The 24,590-nt window shown below is 42.1% G+C and overlaps 1 protein-coding gene across 1 annotated transcript in view; it reads left to right on the top strand.

Annotated features, from left to right (window-relative positions):
• The first annotated feature begins 8,027 nt into the window (after nt 1–8,027).
• The window catches only part of akap6 (A kinase (PRKA) anchor protein 6), a 375,831-nt gene continuing 359,268 nt past the window's right edge, over nt 8,028–24,590 (top strand). The window contains exon 1 of the mRNA XM_060828958.1: nt 8,028–8,339. Within this exon, the coding sequence (XP_060684941.1) occupies nt 8,028–8,339 (312 nt within the window). The remainder of the gene's footprint in view (nt 8,340–24,590) is intronic.

The following is a 24,590-nucleotide window of genomic DNA, read 5'->3' on the forward strand; positions in this document are numbered from 1 at the left end:
TCCTGTAGAGTTGTGGCAAAAGATTTCTACATTATATGTCAATTCCTTTGCAGTGAAGGTCAATATTTATCTTCCTAATGATCTGCTGTACCTGTGTACTGAACTTTTGTGACTAATATAGAAGGACACCTGGATCCCTCTGCATTGCAGTATTCTCTAGTCGCTTTCTATTTAAATACTATTTTGTTTCTCTATTCTTCCTACCATTTGATCTTCCAGTTCCCCACATTATGTGTCATCTGTAAATTTTTTTTTGCTCATGTGAATTGTTTATATCTCTTTTTAGGTTCCCTTTAACCTCCTCAGATCGCACTTTACTATTTACCTTTGGATCATTTGCAAATTGAGGAATTATTTGAGGAATCAATGATCTGGCACAGCTTTAGGGGATTACAGCCCAGCTTGGAAAGAACTCAAAAATGGAATGAGGAGAGCTAGGAGGGGGCACCAAAAAGCCCTGGCAGGAAGGATTAGGGAAAACCCAAAGGTGTTCTACACTTATGTGAGAAATAAATGATCAGAAAGGGAAGGGCCAATCAGGGATAGTGGAGGGAACTTGTGCCTGGAGTCTGAAGAGTTAGGGGAGGCCCTAAATTTTTGTTGCTTCAGGTTTTGCTAGACAGAGGGACCTTGTTGATACTGAGAACACCTTGGACCAAGTTAATAGACTTCAACAAATTGATATTAAGAAAGAGGATGTGCTGGAAATTTTGGGAGGCATCAGGGTAGATAAGTCCCCACGGCCAGACTAGATAGATACAAGTTTACTACAGGAAGTGAGGAATGATATTGTTGCACCTCTGGCAATGAACTTTACATCCTCACTCTCCACAGGAATAGAACCAGATGACTCGAGGGAAGTGAATGTTGTTCCTCTGTTCAAGAAAGAGAATAGGGAAATCCCTGGGAATTACAGACCAGCCAGTCTTACATCTGTGGTAAGCAAGGTACTGGAAAGGATTCTGAGAGATAGGATTTACGACTGTTTGGAACAAAGCATAGTTTGATTAAAGATAGTCAGCATAGCTTTCTGAGGGGCACGTCATGCCTCACAAACCTTATTTAATTCTTTGGAGATGTGATGAGACAGGTTGACCAAGGGCGAATAGTGAGTGTGGTGTATATAGATTTCAGAAGACATTTGCTAAGATCCCCCACGATAAGCTCATTCAGAAACTTAGGAGGTATGGGATACAGGGAAATTTGGCTGTCTGGATACAGAATTGGCTGGCCGAAAGAAGACAGCAAGTAGTAGTTGATGGAAAGTATTTTGCTTGGAGATCGGTGACCATTTGTGCTTTCAATCATTACTTATTATTTTTTCAGTTGCAGATAGAAAAGCATCAAGGCCAACCTGATAATCTTCATAAAGAAGAAAAGCTCTTCAGAAATAAGCTGAGGAGTTGCAGGCAGTGGTCCATCAAAATTGGACACAAGTCAATCCCGATCAATAGTGTTGATGAAAACAACAGGTGAGTTAATGAGACATGTTGAAAACAAGTTCCTTCGATTGATAGGGCAAGTTATAAAAGAAAATTGAAAAAAGCAAAACTCACTAAAAAAAATCAGCAAGTGAAGATTTTATATTCAGCATGAAAGGACCAGGTTAAAGAAGTTAAAGAAGTTTATGTTGTGCCATAATCCACTTCACCGTATGAATAACTCAATAATCTCCATTAAGAAAATTGCAAAATCATTTTTCAAGGGAAACTATGATGATGAAAAATATTTGTTCATGAGATTTTTGTGTAGAATGGGGTGATGAACTTTCTAAGGAATATGTAGAACAATAAGAGCATTGACTTCCATTTATATAAGTAATTACGTACAACAATGCCATGTCATAGGAACATTACAGAACAAACCATGACATCAAACTACACAAGGGGATATTAAGTCAGATTTGGTCAAAGAGGCAGATTTTAAGGAGTGGCCAAAAGGAGAAAAACAAGGGAGAGGGGTGGAGAGGTACAGAAAAGAAATTGCAGAGTTTAGGGCCTGGAGAGCTGAAAGCAAGGCCACCACATATTTCACTGTACCATCAAAAATATTGACGCATTCCTGTAAAAACCTAACTAAACTTGCAAAAGGTGATATTAACCAGCGAGTACATCTATAGACACAGATAAATACTGAAATCTGATGATAAATAAGCATAATTCGGAAACCTTAGGGATCCCATCAATTTTCATTACTGAATCCTTTTATCTCAGAGCTCACAGCCTGACAACTAGTACTGTATTACAGTGGTGTCCAAACTGTGACATGTAGATCACTTATTGCCTCCAAACCGGGGTTACTTGACCTTCAAAGAATGTTACAGAACAGAAACAGAAAATTTGATTCATCCTGTCTATAATGTGATTTTCACTAGACTAAGAGGCAGCAAGTCTTGAGGTGGTCGACACCTTCCTGGATCCTCCTCCTCCTCCGCTTTGGACAGTCTTGGACAGTGAGGCTTTGATGGTATCTCTGCAGGGCTTCTGCTGTCCATGGCAACTCACCTGCTGTTTCAGAGCCTGGAGAAGAGTGCCTGCTTAGGGAGTCTCAGTGGTGGTCTCAGGATGGTCAGTGCCTTAATACTGGGGATGTTGGCCTAGTCAAGGATGCTGGTGCTGGTGCACTGTTAATCCCTACAGATTAGCAGGATCTTGCTCAGGTAGCATTGGTGGGACTGCTCCAGCACCTTGAGGTATCTGCTACAGACAGTCCATGGTTCAGAGCCATATCAGAGGGCAGGAAGATTGACCCACACAGATACATTCCATCTCCACAGCTTTGTACACACACACACACACACACACACACCATCTCTCATGCAAGTTTGAACACACACACACACGCTCCATCTCTCATACAAGTTCGAACACACGCACATGTGCAAATATACTCAATGACTCACACACACACAAACACCATCTAACATCCCCTCCCTTACATTCACACATCTGTGGGTGATTTATTCCACCCATGTGTGTTTCACTGCACATTCTGTTATTTTTAAATATAAATGATATGGATGTGAACATTGGAGGTGTAGTTAGTAAGTTTGCAGATGGCACCAAAATTGGATGTGTAGTGGACAGCGAGGAAGTTACTTCAGAGTACAATGGGATCTTGATCAGATGGACCAGTGGGCTAAGGAGTGGCAGATGGAGTTTATTTTACATAAATGTGAGATGTTCTATTTTGGAAAGGCAAATCAGAGCAGGACTTATACACTTAATGATAAGGCCCTAGGGGGTTTTGCTGAACAAAGTGACCTTGGAGTGTGCAGTTGCTTGAAGGTGGAGCCACAAGTAGATAGGATAGTGAAGAAGGTGTTTGGTATGCTTTCCTTTATTGGTCAGTGCATTGAGTATAGGAGTTGGGAGGTCATGTTGCGGCTGTACAGGACATTAGATAGGACACTTTTGGAATATTGCATGCAATTCTGGTCTTCTACCTGTCGGAAGGATGTTGTGAAACTTGAAAGGGTTCAGAAAAGATTTACAAGGATGTTGCCAGAGTTGGAGGATTTGAGCAAAAGGGGGAGGCTGAACAGGCTGGGGCTGTTTTTCCTGGAACATTGAAGGCTGAGGGGAGACCTCATGGAGGTTTATACAATCATGAGGGGCATAGATAGGATAAATAGACAAAGTCTAGAACTAGAATGATTAGGTTTAGGGTGAGAGGGAAAGATATAAAAGGGACTTAAGAGGCAACCTTTTGACATGGAGGGTGGTGCATGTAAGGAATGAGTTGTTAGACGAAGTGATGGAGACTAGTACAATTGCATTATTTAAAAGGCACCTGGATGGGTATATGAATAGGAAAGGTTTAGAGGGATATGAGCCAGGTGCTGGTAAATGGGACTAGATTTGATTGGGATATCTGGTCGACATGGACGAGTTGGTCCCTAGGGTCTGTTTCCGTGCTGTATATCTCTATGACTCTAATTAAATCTGGTTTATATTCAGTCTACATGGCCTAAATTGTTCTTCTTTTAGAAGCAACATTTATAATGAATCAAGCTTCAGCAATAGTTTGTAGATGGAGAATGTCACATTCTGATCATTTCCAATAAAATAATTAAGTTTAAACTGCTCTACAGTTTATGTTGCTTGCTACCAAGCTTTCTTCAAAAAAACCTCTTGCACTGGGCGTGGGTATTTCTGGAAAGGCGAGTATTAATTGTGCATCCCTAAATGCCCTTGAACGGAATGGCTTGCTAGACCATCTCAAAGATCAGATAACTGTTGACCATATTACTATGGGTTTAGACTGACATCAGGGAAGGATGGTAGTTGATTCTTTCTAATGAACAGGAATGAAACAGATGGGCTTTTACAGTGATCAATGATAGATTCATGGTCTGTATTACTGAAACTAGAGTTCCAAATTAAGTTGAATTTGAATTCCACCAGCCATTGTGACAGGATTCGAACCCATGTCCCATGAACATTCACATGGGTTTCTGGATTATTAATCTGATGACATTACTACAATGCCACCATTTATCCAATAGTAACAATGTGTCAATATTTATCATTTTAGACAATTTCATTATCTTAAAAGATGCTGGCAGCACGGTAGCACAGTGGTTAGCACTGCTGCCTCACAGTGCCTGAGACCTGGGTTCAATTCCCGACTCAGGCGACAGACTGTGTGGAGTTTGCACGTTCTCCCCGTGTCTGCGTGGATTTGCTCCGGTTTCTTCCCACAGTCCAAAGATGTGCAGGTCAGGTGAATTGGCCATGCTAAATTGCCCATAGTGTTAGGTAAGGGGTAAATGTAGGGGTATGGGTGGGTTGCGCTTCGGTGGGTCGGTGTGGACTTGTTGGGCTGAAGGGTCTGTTTCCACACTGTGAGTAATCTAATCTAATGCTTTCTCTGTTCTCATGAAAATTGCCTTAATTGTTCAAGTCTCTTTTCACAACTATTATCTTTCATCCATGATAACAGCCTGGTGAATCCATGTTGCAGTTTTTTTTATTGCTTTTATAGGTGTCTTAATTTCAAACCCAAAATGGAGGCAAAAGAAAGCCTATTACATGCCCAACAATATCTATAGCTTTTTAAAATTTCATACCTTTGAACTCAAAATCAAGGATTCTATTTGCTGTTATTACGCCTTGATTAACTTTTCTACTATCTTTAATGAAATTACTTTGGTGCACAGACAGTTCAGTGTAAATTTAGAGTTAAATCTTTCTTCTGCTGGTATGTGGCTATTTGCATTTTATGGATCTGAAGGTTAGAAAGGGCTGTTTTTTTTGCTGACTAAACTATAAACAGACACTCAGATCTGTTGCTATCAGCAATCTGAGATTTTTGTGAACGTTTGAGAATTTGGAAATTAACTTTATATGTGATTCCTGAAGTTTCACAGTAAAGTATATTTATGTGAAACATTCATAGCATTTAATATTACCTTTCAATTAGCAGTGAAAAAAACTCTTAAATCACAGTTAAACCTTCTTTGCTGTTTATATCAAAATGAAATATCAGGAAGAATGAATATCAATAAATGAACATGGTCTTTATGCATTCATACAGAATTGTTTTCTAATTGGCATTGCAAACATAAAAAGGAACAGTGTTAACTTGAGGTTTATCACCTCTCCTTCCTTCTCAGGGCAAATAGTTCATTCACTATCTTGCACCATCACTCTAATGACCACTGTAATTCAAGGAAAATTTCCACAACCATCTCTCAGGTCAACAAAAGTTTGGCAATGAATGTCCTTGTCAGCAGTCTCTGCGCTTAGGAACAGGACTTGTTTCAAAAGGAAATGACAGAACTGTGGGAATTACCTTGATTGAGCTTCCTCACACCCTGCTTTGGCAGGGATTCATTTCTCTCACTATTTCCATCTCTGATCTGATGTGCCAACTGACATGATCTTTTTTTCCCTAACTGAGGATTACCCCCATTGTGGTTGACAGGGTCTTGCATTTCTGCCCTCACTCCTCCCTCTCCTTCATAGAAAAACAATAGGGTTCCCTTTGTCCTTACTTTCCACCTCACTTGCCTCGTCATTCAAAGGATCATCCTCTGCCATTTCTGGTACCTCCCCTAGGGTGCCATCACCAAAAACATCTTTCACTCCCCTCCCTTGTAGTATCCCGTAAGGACACTTTCTCTGTGACACCACTCCTTCATCACTCCTAATATTTCCTTAATTCCTCCATGGCACCTTCCCATGCAGTTACAGAATATGTAACACTTGCCTCTTCACCTCTTCCCTTCTCATTCTCCAAGCCCCCAAAAATACTTTCTACGTGAAGCAGCATTTTATTCGCACATTTTTCAATCTAGTCTACTGTAGCCACTGCTTACAATGTGATCTCCTTTATATTGTCAAGACTGAGTGCACACTGGGTGACTGCTTTGCAGAACACCTCCTCTATCCATTGGAATGACCACAACCTTCCAGTCGCTTGCCATTTCAATCATCTTCATCACATGCTTACATTTCTGTCCTGGGCCGGCTGCCATGTTCCAATGAAGCACAATGCAATCTCAAGTAATAACATTTCATTTTCTACTCACATCTCAATTCAATAAGTTCAGAAACTTGTCTACGCTCCATTTCTCTTATGTTCTCTCTCTTAACCTCCTCTGTACCTCCTTGTTTGTGACTTGTTTACTTTATTCTTAGTAAAGAGGACCCATCTTCTCTCTTTCACACCTTAATTTACACATAATTTACATTTCTTTTTCCCTTTCACCACCAAGAACAACTGTTTGCACAGTATCACTACGCTGTTTGCATCCTTTCTCCTGCTCTATCCCTGTCAAAACTAAATTAAAAACAACTTTACAACACCTTTCAGTTCTGAGGAAGAATCATACCGGACTTGAAACATTAACTCAATTTCCTTCTCCAAAGATGTTATTGGACTTGTTGAGTTTGTCTATCCTTCTATGTTTGTTTCACATTTCCAGCATCCACAGTATTTTGCTTTTAAATAAAGGATAATAACCATCTTGGGGCTTTATGTTTCTTTGAAATAATCAGAGCAGAGGTTGAAGCATGTTCACAAGGGTAAAGTCCATTGAATCTGCATGCTATTTATGAGGAAAGATGAATGATTTGAATGGAAGCTTTTCATTAAAGAGTTATTTTCTCTTTCCATGAAAGGGATAGTTTGCTATAAGACTAGATTAGATTACTTACAGTGTGGAAACAGGCCCTTCGGCCCAACAAGTCCACCCTTCGAAGCGCAACCCACCCAGACCCCTACATTTACCCCTTACCTAACACTATGGGGCAATTTAGCATGGCCAATTCACCTGACTGTGGGAGGAAACAGGAGCACCCGGAGGAAACCCACGCAGACACGGGGAGAACGTACAAACTCCACACAGTCAGTCGCCTGAGTTGGGAATTGAACCCGGGTCTCAGGCGCTGTGAGGCAGCAGTGCTAACCACTGTGCCACCGTGCCATCCACAAAAGTAGTCATGCAAAACATGTCTGGCATATCTCCTCTGAATGAGTTCCTGTATGATCCATATAAAAACGCAATATAGTGGATGCTAAGAATTTGAAAAAAAAGTATAAAATTCTGGAGAACCTCAGTAGATCTGTCGCAGCTGTGAAGAAAGAAGCAGAGTCAATTTTTTGAGTCCAATATGACTCATCTTCAAGACTGAAAGATGCTGGAAAATTGTGTTTATTTTGCTGTTGACAGATAGTGAGGAGGAACACATGTTGAGGAGGCCCAAAGCCAAAGACAAAGGGAATGCTAATGGTAGAAAAGGAGTTTTCGAAGAAGGGTCACGTTGGACTTAAAATGTTAATTGTGTATGATCCATCTTGGCATTCTCTATGACATTAAACATTACTCCTAAAAACATTAAAAACCTAAACCAAAACTGAAAGGAATTGAACTAAATAGACCCAGTAAGCTTATTTTCAAATGAGATCAAAGTGGGTTGGATTCAGCTTTATTAGCAGATACCTTTCTTATTTTTTGGTGTTGTGTGTGTCTCTTTAGCTGAACACAAAAGGATTCCAGTGTGGCTTTAAGCACAACAGCCATGAGCATCGTACTGTCCCCAGTGTGCAGCCAAGAGTTGGATGCCATGGCATCAGATGCATCTCCTATGATCACAAACATGACCCCTCTCGAAGAGCCAGAGGATGAGGGAAGAATGAAGGAACTTGACACTATGCAACGCTATGAGAAACCACCACCACTTCACACTGGAGCAGACTGGAAAGTTGTCCTTCACTTGCCGGAAATAGAAACGTGGCTTCGTATGACATCAGAGCGGGTTCGAGACCTCACCTACTCTGTCCAGCAGGATACAGAGAATAGACATGTAGACGTTCACCTGGTCCAACTAAAGGTAAGGATAAAGGAAGGACATTTTATTTTAAAAAAAGTGAATTTTGATATGAAGTAAATACATAAACTGAAATTCTATTGGTATTGTACCAGTAAACATAAATCCAGAAATAACATTAAAATAGTTGGAATGAGTATACTTCAGCTGAATAAAGTTTCTGTAATGGGATGTAGTTTAATATAATTGAGATGACATATCTGTGGTTTTGGATAACTGAAAGAAGGTGAAGTTGTTAGTTTGGCCAATCCCCAGTGTTATTGCTCAGATTTTCAAATACAGTGTTTGATATGCATTTTTATATTATGGTGATAAATAAATGTATATTGTTACAGTAGTCAAAGAACTGTAATGAGTAATGATTTGATTTACAGAATTACATGTATTTTAAATTCTATTACTTTAATTTAATTGCAGCAAGCATCATATAAATATACAACACAAAAGAAGACCATTTGTGCATTGCGACAGTGCATGCTCCTTGTTTTTTCTGCCTCAATGCAAGAAAAATTCAGAAGAAATATTCTGAAAGTTCACAGTAGCTGGGGAGAAATTATTTCTGCATGCAAGCTGTACATGAAGTTTTCAAAAATATAGGTCAGATGTGCAATTTCACCACACGCAGAATGCAGGAAATGGCTTCTTGATCTGAGTTTTCACTCTTGGATCGGTTGTGCAGAATTGGAACAATTCCTGGTTCCAAAACCAAGCCCGGGTGAGAAAGTCATCAAAAACGTTTTTCAATAACAATGACCTTGACAGTTCCAATGAGTTTATATGGTTTTCACACACAATTATGTCTATTTTCAAAAAGCACCATACCTCTCCCACAGGGTACTAACGCCCCCTCAAAATTGTCCTGGGACCAATCTAGAATAGTACCCTACCTCTCCTAAAGGGTACATCACATCTCAAAAGGAGACCACGTAACTTAAATTGCTCTTACAGGTCTGATAGTGTTAAGGGTGGAGAAGCGGAAAGTTTCTTTAATTGTGTTCTTAAGAATTTCTTACAGCAGTATGTATCTAGTCAAACATGAAATGATGCACTATTAGTTCTTGTTCCTGGGAATGAGGTGAGCCTAGTACATTAAAAGCTAGTGGAGGAACATTTAGGGAACAATGATCATTGTATCATGAGATTTAGGAAGACAGTGAAAAATGACAATGGCCAATCCACGATAATTTAATTAATTAGCAGAGAGCAAATTTCAACAGGGCAAGAAAAGAACTAGGCCAGCTTGATTGAAACCAAAGGTTGATGGCGAAAGCTGTAGCTGAATAATGGCATACCTTCAAAGGGGAGATAGTTTGAGTGCAGTCAAGTTAAATTACCTCAAAATGGAAAGATAGGACAAATAAATCTAGAGCTTTCTGGATGACAAGTAGATAGAGAGCAACGTAAGAAGAAAATTTGTATATATGACCAATATCAGGTGGTAAATACAATTGAGTACAATGCTGAATGCAGAATGTTCAGAAGGGGGGTGAGAAACTAATAGGCAAAGCAACAATAGATTGTAAGATAAGACTGACAGCTAACATGAAGGAAAATCCCAAAGTCTTTGATAAGCACATAAACAGTAGAGGAGCAGTAAAATGAGGAATAAGGTCAATTAGGGGCTAAAGAAAGGACTTACAGCTGGAGACAAGATGCGTTCCTGATGTGTTAAATTATTACTTTGCATCCATCTTCATCTGCTAGAAAACTGTTAGCAGCAATTATTCAGGATAAAATGAATAGTCAAATGGAAAATGTGGGTTTCTTGGGAAGATCAAGCATGGATTTGTTCAGGGAAGGTCTTGTCTGACTAACTTGCTGGCATTTTTGAAGAGATAACAGAGATGGTTGATGAAACCAATACTGTTGGTGTTGTAAAGATGGTATTATTTTGGTTTTTGTACTTTTAATTGTGGACTGAAATGAAGAGAGGACTGTTTTCAAACCAAGGACTTTGGAAAGGAATTGCTGCACTTTTATAAACAAAGCACTGAAACTCATTGTGTGTGCTGTTTGCTTTGCTGCTGTTTTCAAGCTGTGGGTGAAAGAATGAAAGTGTAAGCTTTGGCTGGGAAGAAGTAGTTGATTGGTTTGTGCAATTGTGAACAGTCATGGATGCCAGAGGTAATCAGCCTGCTGACAATTCTGGAATTGGTTCTGGGGGAGCAAATTAGTTTGCAGGTATAAACAATACAATGAGAAGCCTTTGTACCTCTGGAAGGGCATATTGCATGTCTCTCTCTCTGTGCAATAAATCACTTTAAACCTGAAAAAAGCTAAATATTTTCTCCCATCAGTTGCTATAAACTGTTGCTCTTAAATTATAACTAAGAGAGTTTCTGTTAATATACCAAATGCCTTGTGCCATCTGTGAAAAAGTGAAGAAAAAAGATTGAAGAACAGAAAGTTCTGGAAAGCCAAAATGATCATTTCACTGAATCCTGTGGTCTAGTGCTATTGAATTATGACACCCAGATTTTCTTTTCCTTTATCCTTCAAACCAATTTTTTTTTTGTTTATCTGTGCCTGCTTGTTTGTATGCTAAGTGGTTTACAAAGGTTAAGTGTTCCAACATGGGGACCCATATGTTGATAGTTCATAATTATACTTTCCAAGGATAGCTGAGGAATCCTGGAAAATTTATGGTGTTTATCATTACCCTTAACAACAAACTAACCAGGAATAAACAGTCGAAGAGTGTGGTGCTGGAAAAGCACAGCCAGTCAGGCAGCATCCGAGAGACAAAAAAATTGATGTTTCAAGCATGAGCTCTTCATCGAGCTATGCTTGAAATGTTGACTCTCCTGCTCCTCAAATCCTGCCTGACCAGTTGTGCTTTTTCAGCATCACGCTCATTGACTCTGATCTCCAGCATCTGCAGTGTTCACTTTTCCCAGATTAAACAGTCCCAGCTCAGAAGACCCTGGCCAATAGGCTTAGTCAATATGCTAAGCGTGGAGGGGACAGCCTTTATGCTATAGTTGGGAGGCGGTTTGCTGGGGTGCAGAATGCTTGGGGAGAAAGGATGTTGATTGTTCAGTCTGTGATCAGAATGTGAGGATGGCAGAACAACTAAAGGTAAAGTAAAGTAAAATAAAGGGAAGGACTGGTAGGTGGTTCACTTTGAAGGTGTTAGACTTAATATTAGAAGGCTGTAACATGCCTAATTTGAAGATGAGATGTTGCTCCTCCAGTTTGCTATGTGATCACTGGAACACTGCAGCAAGCCGAGGACAGACAATGTGGGCATGCGAGCAGGACACTTAAAATGACTGGCTACAGGAAGGTCGTGGTCATGCTTATGCACAGAACAGAGGTATTCCACAAAGCGGTCACCCAGTCTATGTTTAGTTTCTCCAATGTAGAGTCGAGCCCATTGGGTGCAGTGAATACAATACACAAGATTGGTGGAAGTACAGGTGAAATGCTGCACCACCTGGAAAGACTATGTCCTTGGATGATGAGCAGACTGGAGGGGAAGGGGCAGATGTTGCACCTTCTGTGGTTATTGGGAAGATACTGAGGGAAAAGGGCCAAGTGTTGGTGGTTAAGGATTGGACTTGAGTGGCCCAGGTGGAATGATCCCTACAAAACGCAAACATGGGCAATGAAGAGAAGATGTATTTGATGGTGGCATTTTGCAGGAGTTGTCTGAAAGGTTGGAGAATGATCCTTTGAATGCAGAGGCTGGTGGAATGAAAAATGAGGATATCGGTGTCTGATCATGTTGTTGTGAGTGATAGGAAGGGGTAGAGGTGGAAACACGGGTGATAGGTCAGATGTGGTTGAGGGCTCTGTCAACCACAGTAAGTTGGAAACCTTGGTCATGGAAGAAGCAAGCAATGTCAACAGCGCTGTTTTGGAAGATGGCTTTATCTCAACAGATATGGCTAGGTGAAAGAACTGGGAGAATGGGATAGAATCCTTGCAGGTCCTGGGATGTGAAGAGCTGTAGTGAGGATGGCTATGGATGGCAGTGTACAGATTACCTGAAATGGAGACAGAAAGGACAAGGAACGGAAAAGAAGTATTGGAAATGGGCAATGTGAAAGTTATAGATAGGTGGGGACTGGAGGCAAAATGAACAAAGTTTTCAAGGTTTTGGCAGGAGCATGAAGTGGCAATGAAACAGTCGTTGATGTATTGAGAAAAGAATTGTGGGAAGGGGCAAGTGTAGGGCTGGAACAAAGATCATTCCACACACCCCATAAAGGGGCAGGGATAACTGGGACCCATGCGAGTGGCCATAGCCACTCTTTTGACTTTGCAGGTTGGATGAAATAAAGGAGAAATTGTTCAGTGAGCGAACAAGTTCAGCCAAGCAGAGGAGGATGGTGATGGATGGAGGTTGTTCATGTCTCTGGTTACAGAAGAAGTCGAGAGCTCTCACACCATCCTGGTGGGGGAATAGTGGTACAGAAGGATTAAGTGACAGTTCAGATTAAGCGGTTGGAACGTGAGAATGGCACAATGGTGTGTCTAACTGCCAGACTGGAAAGAACAGACAGTCCCACTGGGGTAGGGGTGAGGGGAGAGAGGACATGGTGACAGGGAATGTAATAAGCAAAGCTCAAAGAAAGGAATGGGATTTAGTTCACAATTTGGAGGTATTGAACTCGATGTTAAGTCCTGAAGGCTGTAAAGTGCCGAGATTAATAGTGAGATGTGGTTCCTCCAGTTTGCTTTGTGATTCACTGAATTATTTGCCACACTTTGCATGGTGAACCAGAGGCAGTTAGGGTCATGCAGAAGGCATAAGAGGAATTGTGGATATTGGGGGAAAGGGTCTGAAAAAGTGGAGAGAGGATGGAGTCAAGGCAGGAGGAAATGGCTTGATGTTCAGATGTTCGGGGGAGGTAGGAAGAAGTGTCCGAGAGTTGGCGTTGGCCTCCATGTGGTAAATATCAATGCACCAGGTGACAACAACACTGCCTTTGTCAGCGGGTTTGATAACAAAGTTAGGGTTGGATCTGAGAGAGCAAAGTGCATCAAATGCTCCAGTGAATCACAGCACAACCTGGAGGAACTACATCTCATCTTCAGTCTCAGCACTTTACAACCTTCTGGATTTAATATTGAGTTTAACTCCTTCAAATTATGAACCAAATCCCATTCCTTTCCTTTCTTTTAGCTTTGCTTGGTACATTCCCTGTCACCATGTCCTCTCTCCCCTCCCCCTACCCCAGAGGGACTATCTGTTCTTTCCAGTCTAGCAGTTAGACACACCATTGTTGTGCCATTCTCACAGTCCAATCACTTAATCTGAACTAGCAACATCCTTTCTCCCCCAGCACTCTACACCCCACTATCCCCACTAACCCCCCCAACTATAGAATAAATGTTGCCCCCTCCACACTTCATGTCAGCTCTGATGAAGAGTCATCTAGACTTGAAACATTAACTTGCTCCACCTCTCTCCATGGATGCTACCTGACCTGCTGTGATCTCTAGCATTTGACGTTTTCAGTACAGATTCCAGCATCTGCAGTTATTTGCTCCTGATTGATAAAGGAACTGATAATTCTGTCGATTTACTTTTTGAGCAAAACCCTCTTCTTCAGAATTATTGAAATTAAAATAAATGGTCCATATACAAATATCACAAACATATCTCATGCAGTTATTGTAAAAATGCTTTGATAGTGTTCAGTAATATTTCAACTCAGTTAAATAATTCTTCATGACTCAGACTTCAGTCTATTGTCCAAATGAAAAATTTATCACCCAGGCGCCAATAGTATAATTACCATTACAGATATAGAATAGACTAAAGCAACCTAGTTTCTTGCAGACGCAAGGTCACCAAAACTTAGCATCTATAGATATTGTCCTGCTGGCTATGTGTGTGAGTTCTATCCTAAGAGGAGCTGTTCATTTATATATTATATATTCTTTTTTCTTTTTTGATTTAAATCACATGACACCCAGAATGTATTGTGAAATACGTTTCTCCTTACTCAACCTTTAGACTTGACATAATGGCCATTGTGATGTGCAATTGTGTTGAAAGTGATGGACAATGTATCAGTAAAGTGGGCTTGCTTTACTTTGGATGGTGTCAACCCCTTGTGGCATTGTTGGAGCAGCACACGTGGAGGCAGGTGGGGAGTATTCCATCACATTCTTGACTTGTGCCTTGTGGATGGTGGAGAGCATTTGGTCGATAGGAGGTGACTTCGTCACCACAGAATTCTTAGCTTCTGATCTGCTCTTGTAGCCACAATATTTATATTGCTAGTCCATTCAGTTTCTGGTCATTGGTAACCCCCAGATTGTTAATAGTGGGGAATTCATCAATGGTCGTGCCATTAAATGTTAAGGGGTTCTCTTTGAGGTGAAGGAGTCCAGAACTAGAGGCATAGGTTTCAGGTGACAGTGGAAAGATATAAAAGAGACCTAAGGGACAACCTTTTCATGCAGAGGGTGGTACATGTATGGAATGAGCTGCCAGAGGAAATGGTGGAGACTTGTACAATTGCAACATTTAAAAAGCATCTGGATGGATATATGAATAGGAAGGGTTGAAGGGATATGGGCCAGTTATATTCTGTCTTGAAGATAGTCATTGCCTGGCATTGTGTGGCACAAGTGTTACTTGTCACTTGTTAGACCAAGCTTGGATGTTGCCAAGGTCATGGACAACAGTCTGTGTCTCGCAGACCTCTATTTTCTCTCCTTCCTTTTCTTAAGCAGTGGGCTTATGCTTAGCTATTTTCAGTCCTTTGAAACTATTCTAGAATTCAATTATCAAAGATGAAAACCATTACATTCATTATCTCTCCAGCAAACTGCTTTAAACTGTCAGTTCCATGGAACGTAGGGTCATAGCGCCACAGAGATGTACAGCACAGAAACAGACTCTTCGGTCCAACTCGTCCATACCGGCCAGATATCCCAAGCCAACCTAGTCTCATCTGCCAGCACCCGGCCCATATCCCTCCAACCCTTCCTATTCATATACCCATCCAGATGCTTCTTAAATGTTGCAATTGTACCACTTCCTCTGTCAGCTCATTCCATACATGCACCACTCTCTGCCTGAAAAGGTTGTCCCTTAGGTCTCTTTTATATCTTTCCACTGTCACCTGAAACCTATGCCTCTAGTTCTGGACTCCCCCACCTCAAAGAGAACAAAGAACAAAGAAACTTTACATCCCAGGAACAAGCCCTTCGGTCCTCCAAGCCTGAGCCAATCCAAATTTACTGTCTAAACCTATCGCCCAATTCCTAAACATCTGTATTCCTCTGCTCCCCACCTAGTCCTGCATCTGTCCAGACGCATCTTAAATGAATCTACCTTACCTGCCTCTGCTACCTCTGATGGCAATGCATTCCAGGCACCTACCACCCTCTGTGTAAAGTACTTGCCTCATAGATTCCCCCTTAAACTTTTCACCTCTCACCTTGAAAGTGTGACCTCTCATTATTGGATCCTTCACTCTGGGAAAAAGCTTATCTCTATGGATCCTGTCTATACCCTTCATGATTTTGTAGACCTCAATCTCCTTTTTTATAATGTAAACAAACCTAACCTACTCAACCTCTCTTCATAGCTAGCATCTTCCATACAAGGCAATATCCTCGCGAACCTTCTCTGCACCTTCTTCAAAGCATCCACATCCTTTTGGTAATGTGGAGTCCAGAATTGTACGCAGTATGCTAAATGCAGCCAAACCAACACCGTGTACAATTTTAACATGACCTGCCAACTCTCATACTCAATACTCCGTCCGATGAAGGCAAGCATACCATATGCCTTCTTGACCACTCTATCTACCTGTGCAGCCACCTTCAAGGTACAATGGATCTAAACTCCCAGATCTCTCTGCTCATCAACTTTTCCCAAAGCTCTTCCGCTGACTGTATAATTCGCTCTAGAATTAGTCTTCCTAAAATGCATCACCTCACATTTGCCTGGATTGAACTCCATCTGCCACTTCTCAGCTCAACTCTCCAGTTTATCTATATTCTCCTGTATTATTTGACAGTCCCTTGTGCTTTCTGCTACTTCACCAATCTTTGTATCATCTGCAAACTTGCTGATCAAACCAACAGCACCCTCATCCAGATCATTTATGTATATCACAAGCAACAGTGGGCAGCACGGTGGCACAGTGGTTAGCACTGCTGCCTCACAGCGCTTGAGACCCGGGTTCAATTCCCGCCTCAGGCGACTGACTGTGTGGAATTCGCACATTCTCCCCGTGTCTGCGTGGGTTTTCTCCGGATGTTCCGGTTTCCTCCCACAGTCCAAAGATGTGCAGGTCAGGTGTATTGGATATACTAAATTGTCTGTGGTATGGGTGGTTTGTGCTTTGGTGTGGACTTGTTGGGCTGAAGGACCTGTTTCCATACTGTAAAGTAACCTAATCAATACTGACCCCTGTGGAACACCACTGGTCACCTTTCTCTATTTCGAGAAACTCCCTTCAACTACTACTCTTTGTCTCCTGTTGCTCAACCAGTTCTTTACCCACCTAGCTAGAACACCCTGCACACCATATGACTTCACTTCCTCCATGGGGAACTTTATCAAACACCTTGTCCATGTATATGACACCTTACTAAAGTCCATGTATATGACACCTGCAGCCCTTCTTTCAGCAATCAACTTAGTCACTTCCTCAAAGAACTCTATTGAGTTGGTAAGGCATGATCTCCCCCGCATAAAACCATGTTGCCTATCACTGATAGCCCATTCTTTTCTAAATATAAATAGATTTTATCCCTTAGCAATTTTCCCACCATTGACATCAGACTCACTGGTCTGTAGTTATCCGGAATATTGCTACTACCTTTCTTGTACAGGGGGACAACATGAACAGCCCTCCAGTCCTCTGGCACCTCACCTGTGTTCAAGGATGCTACAAAGTTATCTGTCAGGGCCCCAGCTATTTCTTCTCTCGCCTCCCTCAGCAACCTATGATACATCCCATCCGGTCCTGGGGATTTGTACACCTTAATAACTTCTAGCCTACCAAACACATCTTCCCTACTTATGTCAATGTGATCCAGAGTTATCAAACTTCTATCTCTAATCTCAACATTCATCATGTCCCTCTCCTCAGTGAACACTGATGCAAAGTAATCATTTAGAATCTCACCCATTCTCTCAGGTTTGACACACAGCCTTCATTCCTTGTCTCTAGTTACCCACCTGCTTCTTATATAAGAATAAAAGGCTTTTGGATTCTCCTTAATTCTGCTCACGAAAGCTATTTCAAGACCCCTATTAGGCTACTTGGTTCATCGGTTAAGACTAGTCCTACTCTTCTGATATTCCTCCAGGGCCCTTTCTATTCTTAGCTGCCTGGTCCTTATGTACGCTTCCCTTTTCCTCTTGGCTAGTCGTATGATTTCTCCTGTCAACCACGGTTCATAAACCTTGCCTTTCCTATCCTTTGCTTTCAGCGCGACATGCCTATCCTGCACTATCTTTAACCTATCTTTGAAAGCCTCCCTCATATTAAATGTGGACTTCCCTTCAAATAGCTGTGTCCAATCCACATTTCCCAGCTCCTGTATAATTTTGATATAATTGGCCTTGGCCCAGGTTAGTACTCTTCCTTAGGACCACTCTCATCTTTGTCTACAAGTATTCTAAAACTTACAGAATTGTGGTCAATGTTCCCAAAGAAATCCCCCACCACAACTTCTACCACTTGGCCTGGCTCATTCCCCAACACTAGTTCCTCGTCGGACTGTTGACATACTGCTGTAGAAAATTCTCCTGGATGCTGCTTACAAATTCTGCCCCTTCCGGACCTCTGACACTAAGCGTATCCCAGTCAATGTTGGGAAAATTAAAATCCCCCATCACCATTACCATGTTGCCTCTGCATCTTTCCATTATCTGTTTACCTATTTGTTCTTCTACCTCATGCTCGGTGTTGAGAGGCCTATAATACAGCCCCAACAATATAACTGCAACCTTCTTATTTCTCAGCTCCACCCATTGTGCCTCAATACTCAAGCCCTCCATATTGTCCTCCTTTAGCACAGCTGTGATATCATTCCTGCCAGCAATGCAATCCTTCCCCCCTTTTACTTCCCTCCCTGTTCTGACAGAAGCGTCTATATCCTGCAACATTTATTTGCCAATCATGTCCTTCCTTCTCTGTGATTGCAATAATGTCATACTCCCAGGCACCAATCCAAGCCCTAAATTCATCTGCCTTACCCACTATACTCCTTGCATTAAAGTATAGGGACGAGACTGTCTATTTATCCTATCCATGCCCCTCATGATTTTGTAAACCTCTATAAAGTTACTCCTCAGCCTCCGACACTCCAGAAAAACAGCCCCAGTTTATTCAACCTCTTCCTATACCTCAAATCCTTCAACCCTGGAAAAGTCCATGTAGATCTTTTCCGAATCCTTTCATGTTTCACAACATCCTTCCGATAGAAAGGAGACCAGAATTGCATGCAATATTCCAACAGTGGCCTAACCAATGTCCTGTACAGCTGCAACATGACCTCCCATCTCCTGTACTCAATGCTCTCACCATTAAAGGAAAGTATACCAAATGCCTTCTTCACTATTCTATCTACCTGTGACTCCACTTTCAAGGAGCCATGAGCCTGCACTTCAAGGTCTCTTTGTTCAGCAACACTCCCTCGGACCTGACCATTAAGTGTACAAGTCCTGCTAAGATTTGCTTTCCCAAAATACAGCACCTCACATTTATCTGAATTAAACTCCACCTGCTACTTCTCAGCCCGTTAGTCCATCTGATCAAGATCCCATTGCAATCTGAGGTAACCTTCTTCGCTGTCCACTACACCTCCAATTTTGGTGTCATCTGCAAACTTATTAACTATACCTCTTACGCTCACATCCAAATAATTTGTATAAATGATGAAAAGTACTGGACCCAGCATTGATCCTTGTAGCACTCCACTGGTCACAGGCCTCCAGTCTGAAAAACAACCTTCCACCACCACCCTCTGTCTTCTATCTTTGACCCAGTTCTGTATCCAAATGGCTAGTTCTCCCTGTATTCCATCAGATCTAACCTTGCTAACCAGTCTCTCATGGGGAACCTTGTCGAACGCTTTACTGAAATCCATATGGATCACATCTACTGCTCTGCCCTCATCAATCTTCTTTTTTACTTCTTCAAAAAAACTCAATCAAGTTTGTGAGACATGATTTCCCACGCACACAGCCATGTTGACTATCCCTAATCAGTCCTTGCCTTTCCAAATACATGTACATCCTGTCCCTCAGGATTCCTTCCAACAATTTGCCCACCACTGAGGTCAGGCTCACTGGTCTATAGTTCCCTGGCTTGTCTTTACCACCTTTTTTGAACAGTGGCATCACGTTAGCCAATATGCAGTTTTCTGGCACCTCACGTGTGACTATTGATGATACAAGTATCTCAGCAAGAGGCCCAGTAATCACTTCTCTAGCTTCCTACAGAATTGTAGGGTACACCTAATCAGGTCCTGGCGATTGATCCACTTTTATGTGTTTCAAGAGATCCATCACTTCCTCCTCTGTAATATGGACATTTTTCAAGATGTTACCAGCTATTTCCCTACATTCTATATCTTCCATGTCCTTCTCCACAGTAAATACTGATGCAAAATACTCATTTAGTATCTTCCCATTTCCTGCAGCTCCACACAAAGGCTGCCTTGCTGATCTTTGAGAGGCTCTATTCTCTCTCTAGTTACCCTTTGTCCTTAATGTATTTGTAAAAACCCTTTGGAGTCTCCTTAACTCTATTTGCCAAAGCTATCTCATGTCCCGTTTTTTGCTCCCCTGATTTTCCTCTTAAGTATACTCCTACTGCCTTTATACTCTTCTTAGGATTCACTTGGTCTATCCTGTCTATACCTGACATATGCTTCTCTCTTTTTCTTCATCCAGCATTCCCTACACCTACCAGCCTTTCCTTTCACCCTAAAGAGAATATACTGTCTCTGGACTCTCAGTATCTCATTTCTGAAGTCTTCTCATTTTCCAGCCTTCCCTTTCCCTGCTAACATCTGTCCCAATCAGCTTTTGAAAGTTCTTGCATAATTAGCCTTTCCCTAATTTAGAACTTCAACTTTTAGATCTGGTCTATCTTTTTCCATCACTATTTTAAAAGTATTATAATTATGGTCGCTTGCCCCTAAGTGCTCCCCCACTGACACCTCAGTCACCTACTCTGCCTTATTTCCCAAGTGTAAGTCAAGTTTTGCACCTTCTCTAGTAGGTACATCCACATATTGAATCAGAAAATTATCTTGTACACACTTAACAAATTCCTCTTCATCTAAACCCTTAACACTGTGGCAGTCCCAATCTATGTTTGGAATGTTAAAATCCCCTACCATAATCACCCTATTATTCTTACAAATAACTGAGATTTCCTTACAAATCTGCTTCTCAATTTTCCTCTGACTATTAGGGGATCTATAATACAATCCCAATAAAGTGATTATCCCTTTCTTATTTCTCAGTTCCACCCAAATAATGTCCCTGGATGTATTTCCAGGAATATCCTCTTTAAATACAGCTGTTCCTTAATGCTATCCTTTATCAAAAATGCCACTCCTCCTCCTCTCTTGACTCCCTTTCTGTCCTTCCTGTAGCATTTGTATCCTGGAACATTAAACTGCCAGTCCTGCCCATCCCTGAGCCATGTTTCTGTAGTTGCTAAGATATCCCAGTCCCATGTTCCTAACCATGCCCTGAGTTCATCTGTCTTCCCTGTTAGGCCCCTTGCTTTGAGATAAATGCAGTTTAATTTATCAGTCCTGCCTTGTTCTCTGCTTTGTCCCTGCCTGCCCTGACTGTTTGACTCACTTCTGCTCTCAACTGTGCATGTCTCAGATTGATCTCTTTCCTCACTGTCTCCCTGATCCCACCTCCCCCATCTTACTAGTTTAAATCTCCTGAGCAGCTCTAGCAAATCTCCCTGCCAGTATATTAGTCCCCTTTCAATTTAGGTGCAATCTGTCCTTCTTGTACAGGTCACTTCTACACCAGAAGAGATTCCAATGATCCAAAAATGTGAATCCTTCTCCCATACACCAGCTCTTCAGCCATGCATTCATCTGCTGTATCCTCCCATTCCTGCCCTCACTAACTTGTAGCACTGGGAGTAATCCAGATATTACTACTAACAAGGACCCCCTTTTCAAATTCCTGCCTAATTCTCTGTAATCTCCCTTCAGAATCTCAACCTTTCCCTTCCTATGTCATTGGTTCCAATGTGTACAATGACTCCTGCTGGCCCCTCTCCCCCTTGAGAACATTCTGCACCCTCTCTGAGGCATCTTTGATCCTGGCACCAGGGAGGCAACACATCATTCTGATTTTTTGCTGCTGGCCACAGAAACGTCTGCCTGTACCTCGGACTAGAGAATCCCCTAACATAATTGATTTCTTGGAACCTGACGTAGCCCTCATTGCATTTGAGCCCAGGCCCAATACCAGAAACCTGGCTGTTTGTGCTACATTCCCCTGCTTTTCCCTCCAGCTTTTCCACAACAGCTTACCTGTTTGAAATGGGGATAGCCACAGAAGACTCCTGCACTACCTGCCTATCTCTATTACCTTTCCTGGTGTTAGCCCATCTATGTGACTGTATCTGCAACTTTTCTCCCTCCTTAACATTGCCATCTATCACATTCCTTTACTCATTGCTTCTAACTGTCTCTCCAACCAATCCATTTGATCTGATAGGATTTGCAACCAATGGCATTTATTGCAAATATAATCCTCAGTAATCTGTAAACTCTCCCTAAACTCTCACATCCGACAAGAAGAGCACATCAGAGCTGAAAAAAGTGTTGCTGGAAAAGCGCAGCAGGTCAGGCAGCATCCAAGGAGCAGGAGAATCAACGTTTCGGGCATAAGGGCTTCTTCAGGAATGAGGAGGGTGTGCCAAGCGGGCTAAGGTAAAAGGTAGGGAGGAGGGACTTGGGGGAGGGGCGTTGGGAATGCAATAGGTGGAAGGAGATTAAGGTGAGGGTGAAAGACTGGAGAGCGGGTGGAGGCGGAGAGGTCAGGAAGAAGATTGCAGGTCAAGAAGGCAGTGCTGAGTCTGAGGGTTGGGACTGAGATAAGGTGGGGGGGGGGAAATGAGGAAGCTAGAGAAATCTGCATTCATCCCTTGTGGTTGGAGGGTTCCTAGGCGGAAGATGAGGCACTCTTCCTCCAGGCGTCGTGTTGCCATGGTCTGGTGATGGAGGAGGCCAAGGAACTTGCATGTCCTTGGGGGAGTGGGAGGGGGAGTTAAAGTGTTCAGTCACGGGGCAGTTGGGTTGATTGGTGCGGGTGTCCCAGAGGTGTTCTCTGAAACGTTCCGCAAGTAGGCGGCCTGTCTCCCCAATGTAGAGGAGGCCACATCAGGTGCAGCAGATGCAGTAAATGATGTGTGTGAAGGTGTAGGTGAATTTGTGACAGATATGGAAGCATCCCTTGGGGCCTTGGAGGGAAGTGAGGGGGGAAGTGTGGGCGCAAGTTTTGCATTTCTTGCGGTTGCAGGGGAAGGTGCCAGGAGTGGAGGTTGGGTTGGTGGGGGGTGTGGACCTGAGGAGGGAGTCGCGGAGGGAGTGGTATTTCTGGAATGCTGATAGGGGAGGGGAGGGAAATATATCCTTGGTGGTGGGGTCCGTTTTGAGGTGGCGGAAATGACGAAGGATGATACGATGTATCTGGAGGTTAGTGGGGTGGTAGGTGAGGACCAGTGGGGTTCTGTCCTGGTGGCAATTGGAGGGGTGGGGTTCAAGGGTAGAGGAGCGGGAAGTGGAGGACATGCAGTGGAGAGCATCGTCAACCATGTCAGAGGGGAAATTGCAGTCTTTGAAGAAGGAGGCTATCTAAGCTGTACGGTATTGGAATTGGTCCTCCTGGGAGCAGATATGGCGGAGGCGAAGGAATTGGGAATATGGGGTGGCATTTTTACAGGGGGAAGGATGGGAAGAGGTGTAGTCTAGGTAGCTGTGGGAGTCGGTCAGTTTATAGTAAATGCACATCACTCTACTAAAGCTAATTTTTGCTTCTTTCAATCTCCAGATCCAGAAAATAGCTCCGTCTTATGCCTCTACAGACACTGCTCCAGGTTAAATTATTACTTATGGCTTATATTTTTAAGTTTAATCGAGAGACATATCTCATTACAACATATAATCAAGAAAGAACCCACTCTACTCACTACTGCAGACTTACTGTAAGATCACACTTAAAATATTCATTTATTCACTTATCTGTTTCTGTGCTGTGACCTCTCCCAAATAGGTTCCTCCAAGATTAGTTGTGAATTTCACTATTTGGTAATTTTCCCAGATGCACTCCAATGTCCAGCATACATGAATTCAAATAACAAAGGCAGTAACAAAGGTTCACTGCTGTGTCAGTTAGCAGTGTGGGTTTCTTTCTTCTCTCTCTTTCTCTCTCTCTCTCTCTCCTGCACTGACCTCACCATGTGCTTCCTTTGTCTGTTCCTCTCCTTTTGAAAAGTGCTGCTGTTTTAATTCTCCCTAAATTCCCACATCCGACAAGAAGAGCACATCACTCTTCTAAAGGTCATTTTTGCTTCTCTCAATCTCCAGACCCAGAAAATAGTTCCAAAGTTTTTTCTCCAAGTTCCAATACAATGCAATAGCATATAAAACAGTAATTGCTGCTCCTGGAATTTGAGGAAATCACCTCCAACACCTAACATGCCTCAAAAAAGGAGCAGCCTGTTACAGCCAGAAATCCATCCTGGATTACCTAGAAGCCTTCTCCTCTATTTAAGTCCCATTAATTTCTCCATTCCTGTTACTTTACTTGTACTGATTTATTTACGTTCCTCACTCTCACCACATTTTGGGTTCCCTATCATTTCCAGAATTTTTGTTTGTTGTGAAGACAGAAGCAGGATATTTCTTTAATGCTATGAACTAGGAGCAGGAATCAGCATTCAGCCCCTCCTCCATTTAAATGATCATGGCTTATCTCCTCTTGGCCTTGACTCCACCTTCCTGGAGACAGTCAGTCCTGCTTGTCCTTGATAACCCTTTAGTCTGTTACTAATTAAATACTCTATATCTCCTCCTTAAAATTATTCAATAACCCTACATCCAGAGTACTCTGGATTAGTGAATTCCATAGGTTCACTACTCTGCCATCCCTTAACCTAAAACTGTGACAAACTCTTCTGGATTACCCCACAAGGGGAAACATCTGCTCTACATAAATTCCTGTTAGCATCTTGAATATGTCATTGTGGCTCTTGTAGTGCAGTGACAGTTTCCTTTCCACTG

Source organism: Hemiscyllium ocellatum, chromosome 8, assembly GCF_020745735.1.
Source record: "Hemiscyllium ocellatum isolate sHemOce1 chromosome 8, sHemOce1.pat.X.cur, whole genome shotgun sequence".
Taxonomy (NCBI): domain Eukaryota; kingdom Metazoa; phylum Chordata; class Chondrichthyes; order Orectolobiformes; family Hemiscylliidae; genus Hemiscyllium; species Hemiscyllium ocellatum.